This window comes from Sinocyclocheilus rhinocerous, unplaced genomic scaffold (genome assembly GCF_001515625.1).
Source record: "Sinocyclocheilus rhinocerous isolate Xijiao unplaced genomic scaffold, SAMN03320098_v1.1 scaffold1385, whole genome shotgun sequence".
NCBI classification, from domain to species: Eukaryota; Metazoa; Chordata; class Actinopteri; order Cypriniformes; family Cyprinidae; genus Sinocyclocheilus; species Sinocyclocheilus rhinocerous.
Window position 1 is genome coordinate 376,389 of NW_015657989.1, and position 5,500 is coordinate 381,888.

Consider the following 5,500-nt stretch of genomic DNA (forward strand, 5'->3'; position numbering starts at 1 on the left):
TGAACTGTCATCAGAAAATGTAAGAAAAATGTTTTCACTGCTTTTTATTATCTTATTACTGTCAATGTGACAAAAGTTTATTCTTACAAATGAAATGTCAATGCCCAGGTACATTTTAAACAGTTGGTAGACTATGTTGCACTCGCGCAGATGCTGCTTCAAATTGAGCGCGTGCACTGATTTAAACTAGCATGAGCGAAATTTGACCGAATATAAGAAGCCCGTAGCTATAATAATCGTTTTCTAGACGTGTCCGTTTAAATCTGAAAGTCGCATTCGAATGAAAATTATAATTTTTATATGACTTCAGCTTTTTAGAATAGAGAATGGCAGAGATATAAAGTTTGTTCAAATGAAATCGTGATTAGATAACGTGCTAGGACAGGATGCATGAGGACGGCGAGCAGATCAGATCAACAGTCACGGTTTAAGCCGTCAATGCGGGTTAAGACAGGGCAGGAAGGATCTCCCACTGTCACTTGACATGTAATTAGTGATGGGCTCAGGGGTTTCATCACCCAAACCCCCCTCCACACCTCCAGCCCTGTGTGCCAAATGTGCGACGGCGTAAATTTGAATGCACTTCTGTCATACTGTTTTTGTGTTATGTTATGTTTTACCGGTATTTATTTTCATTTGAAGCCCAATGTCTGGAAATTAAGAGCGCACGTTCGTTGCCATCAAGCCTGATGGAGTGCAGAGGGGGCTCATCGGAGAGATCATCAAGCGTTTCGAACAGAAAGGCTTCAAGTTAGTTGCTATGAAGTTGATCCAGGTAAATTGAGTTAACAGTTTTTATCTCTATTGTTTTAATAGGACTTGCATTTTCTTTTAATGGTAAAACTGCGCGCTGAGAGGGTGAAATTGACAACAGATGTATTTATTTCTACATTCTTAACGTATAGATTTTTATTTTTTAAATATATTTCGCGGTAAGACAGCTACATCACTGCTCAGCTCTCATTGTTATCAACGTTCTGTTATTTCAGCATATTCAAGGATGAGAGAGATATATATATATATATATATATATATATAGGCTACACACACACACACACACACACACACGACTTTCTAAAAAACTTAATCACATTAAAACTTTATACATTTTCCCCTTCTTCACCTTGGTGTGAGGGAACTTTAGCTCTCTCTCAGACACACTTGTCTTCTAAGGGTTAAATCAATTACTAACTCTAATTGTAGTTCCTTGTGGTCTGCAAGGTTGCACCTGCTATTTATATCCCCTGTTACCATCTAGTTATTTACATATATATGGTTATAAAAATGCCCTCAGATGCCACTGAAAAAAAAAATCTACAGGCAATATATAAATATTTATATAATATTTAAAAAAAAGACTTTTTAATAAATGTTTTAAAATATATAATTGTATTATGAATGCATTTTAAATAGATTTTCTAATGAAGTTTCTATTATATTTCTTAGCTGATTAAAAACAATGTATTTTTGGTTTTTCCTTATAGTTCTCTAGTCTCTAATTGTGGAAATCTCCATTTAGAGCTGGTCTTCTCAGGGTTAAACCAATTACTAACTCTAATTGTAGATCCTTGTGGTCTGCAAAGTTGCACCTGCTATATATATATATATATATATATCCCCATGTGACCATCTAGTTCCAGTAAACATTGCCTTAAAATAAAGATTCAGCCACAAAAAAGTTGAGGTCAAAAGGGTATGTGGGATTAGAGGAACCTTAATTCTCAAAACTTTGTATGCTTTTTTGCTCATGTTTTGTATGTTTGTCTTCAATGCAGGCCGATGAGGACCTTCTGAGACAGCACTACTGTGACCTGAAGGATCGGCCTTTCTTCCCTGGGCTTGTTAGGTTTATGTCTTCTGGCCCTGTGGTTGCCATGGTAAACCCATTTATATTATTTTCCCCAGAGTGTGACTCTAGGGCACTTTGAATTTTTAAATATTTCTCCTTTATTGCTAATAAATATTCTTCATAAATTTCATAAAGGTGATTGTACTAGTGTTATTTCTGTGATATATTTTTAGGTGTGGGAGGGCTTTAATGTTATAAAAACTGGCAGAGTAATGCTCGGTGAGACTAATCCCATCGACTCCAAACCTGGGACTATCAGAGGTGACTTTTGCATTCAGGTTGTCCGGTAAGATCTTACGCTGTATTCAAAAATAACATTTTGATGACTGTGTTTTAAACAGCAGATAGTTTATTAAAAAAAGAGCCCGAAAAATGAACGTGTAAATGTAATGGAAAATAACTGCCTGAATGTTAGATTTAATATTTAAGTGTACATCCACTCTGCAAACCAATCAATTATTTAGACATTTGGTTAGAAAAAGACAAATGTATACAGTTCAAAAGTTTGGGGTCAGGGTATGTATACTGTATATTAATGTTGAAAAAAAGTTACTTTTATTCAGCAAGGCATTAAATTAATTAAAACCGTTTAGAAGACATTTATAATGTTACAGAAGATTTCTATTTCAAATAAATGCTTTTTTTCTTTTTTTACTTTCTGTTCAAAAACTCTTGAAAAAATATATTACAGTTTCCACAAAAAATATTAAGCAGCACAACGGTTTTCAGCATTGATAATAATAACGGTCATGTCATGAAAACTGGAATAATAGCTGCTGAAAATTCAGCTTTGCCATTAAAGGAATAAATTACTTTTTAAAATATATGAAAATAGAAAACATTATTTAAAAAAATTTTTTTTATTTTTACTTTTGTTTTTGATTAAAAAAAATAATAATACAGCCTTGGTGAACATTAAAAGACTACTTTTGTCTTAAAAACAATAAAAATGCTTACCAACCCCAAACTATATTTGGATCTGTTTGTCTGGCACTTTCATGTATTTATCTGCACTAGTTTTTGCTCATATTAAATTGCTTTCACTTCAGGAACATCATTCACGGCAGTGATTCTGTCGAAAGTGCCAACACCGAGATCAACCTGTGGTTCAAACCAGAGGAGATCTGTGACTACACCAAATGTCAGGACAGCTGGCTCAATGGCTGAGCACTCTTCATTTTCTGCACTTTTCTCCCTCTCTGGTGTTTCTGATTTAATTCATTCCATTTTCATGTTTTCCCACGGTTTCTGGTGTTTGTCTTTACAATAAAACCAAAAATTATTTCTATCCCACGAGTTCAAGGGACAGTTTCAATGAGCCGGCACTACATAATAAAACAAATGTTAGAGCCACTTTGACATGAGTAGTCTGAGGATTGATCTCTTCACAATTTTATTTTATTAAACATAATACTTCAAGTAGTTCAAATGAATGAATTAGAGGTCTATTTATACTTACTATATGATACTGATGGCCCCAATCAGGCAAAGCAACAGATCACGTGTCTTTAGTTTTTGACAGCACTATGCCACACAAAGCACTGCAGTAAGGAATGAACTTGGGAAATAAAGTACACAGTGCTCATTTAAATGATACCATAGCACCAGCAGTGCTGTTTTCATAAAGTCCATTAAAATATCATTATGCCACACAATACAAAACCTGTAATTCCAGATTGTTACTTAGTAAAAAAGAGAAAGAAAAGCATGCAAGAACAGGATGATCTGGTCTTTTTGCAGTTATTACATATACAATTATTTTGAACAATGTAATTCCAATGAAACAATTAGAGCAAGGTCTCTTTCAGTCAAGTACTGGTCGTCCTGCCAGTGTACAGTACATGCAGAAATAAATTCATCCAATAAAAGATACATAGTTCATACACTACATAAAGATGGTAAATGTGCACAAGAGTCAGAAGTGAATATAAATGAATGCTCCATTTGAACACTTCTTGTCCTGTATATTCTAGTTTGGTGACGTTTTGTGTGTTTTAACCACATGGGCCCCATTTTATTAAAATAAAAGTTCCCTTTTGGTCAGCTGAGCCTAAAAACATAGTGCAACAGTTTCTATTTTTGCTTGTCAATTTCAGTCAGAGTGACAGAATTCACAAAGAGGGACTGTCCCTTTTTAACCTGACAAACCCAATAAATGATCATTCTGGTACAAAAATATATAACAGATGTAATCCATTAAATGTTTCTCTTTCCCAAAACACAATGGTTGTCAAAATATACTATTAATATGCTAAGAAAAGTCATTTTCTTAACATGTTAAGCTCTAGTTGAATTCTTATGCAAAGGTTGAAACATACAATATACAGCGAAGCTAAAAAATATACTGTATAACACTGAATCTGTTGGCAGGACATGGACCTTTTTTAATAGTTAAAGTTACAGTACAGTCAATCATACTTGGTCCATGAGGTTTGGGTCATTAATAAATCGATCATTTTCTTGGTTATGTTTTTGATCAGCTGTATTATTGCTTTTGAACAGAGAATAAAGGATCTTTCAGTCTACAGAAAACAAAATTGAAGAGTGATGAATCTCAGAGCACTTGAAGCAGGTTGTATCTCACTTAGATTTTACACAGTATATCCATTCGCTAGAGGCCAACTGTGAGTCTTGATCTGAGCACAACAGGAAATTAAAGCGTCTCTGTTGAAAGAGCTTTAGCACAGTACATCTGAACAGTAAGTGCTGACATTCTGCAGTCTTCATTGCAGATACGTTCTGTCCGAGTGAGACAAAGATGCAGAAAGCAACAGTTTGGTAAGGGATATTGCGGAAGTTCTTGAGTGGATCTTTTAGAAATTTGAGGCACGATCCAGCCAACAGTCCGTTACTACTGGTATCTTAAATTGGCTAATTGAATTCAACTGTTAAAACCAATACTTATAAGCAGGACCACCAAAGTACGTAAACAAAGTGTGAAAAGTTAGACATTGCACGTCTAAAACATCCAGAAGCTCCAATGTGAAGGCCCAACACAACGGTTATACCTGTAGGAATTACAGTAGGTCAATCTAACATGGCTTCCAGCTGGTCAGCAAGATCATCGAACATGTTCCCAATATCATCAAGAATGTTCCCAGCTGACTTCACTGTGTTAATGCCCCTGAGAGAAAGAAGAGAAAGAACAAGGTCAACCCTCTACATTGCGAGTAAATCTTCACTCTGGGCGACTAAATGATGTCTAATATTAGCCAATGGCTAATAAATTCTCAGATTTTACTCGCCAGTGTGAGTTGGAGGCTAAGTATAAGTTTAGCACAGATATATTTTCACTCGCCCAACACTCTGACTGAGCGCTTCAGAGGTTCTCTCTCCAAGTGATCTCTGCTATTTTTCAGTTCATCTGACATGTCAACGATGTACTTTGTTGTATTTTCCTGTCAAAATAACAAAGTTCCTTTGGAATTCTTCAGCTTTTAAGAACTGCCACTTTCTCCGTTCAGAGGTTCTCTCTCCAAGTGATCTCTGCTATTTTTCAGTTCATCTGAATGGATGTGCAATGCACCTGTATTTGACGTACCGTAAACACTTGTGCGAAGCGCACGACTCGCCGTCGCTTTATCTCACACACACGCAGAGAGAGAGAGAGAGAGAATTGACGCGCTACATGTAAACGATATTCTTTGTTGT

The 5,500-nt window shown here is 35.5% G+C and overlaps 2 protein-coding genes across 2 annotated transcripts in view; one reads left to right on the plus strand and one right to left on the minus strand.

Moving 5' to 3' along the window:
• The first annotated feature begins 642 nt into the window (after positions 1–642).
• Positions 643–4,864, plus strand: LOC107721989 (nucleoside diphosphate kinase A). Its single transcript, XM_074560113.1, is given in 4 exon segments — positions 643–775; positions 1,776–1,877; positions 2,023–2,135; positions 2,899–4,864. Coding segments are annotated over 4 exon segments (462 nt in total). The 5' UTR covers positions 643–646; the 3' UTR covers positions 3,017–4,864.
• The window catches only part of LOC107721987 (caskin-2-like), a 70,505-nt gene continuing 69,860 nt past the window's right edge, over positions 4,856–5,500 (minus strand). The window contains exon 23 of the mRNA XM_016530216.1: positions 4,856–4,973. Within this exon, the coding sequence (XP_016385702.1) occupies positions 4,877–4,973 (97 nt within the window). The 3' untranslated portion in view covers positions 4,856–4,876. The remainder of the gene's footprint in view (positions 4,974–5,500) is intronic.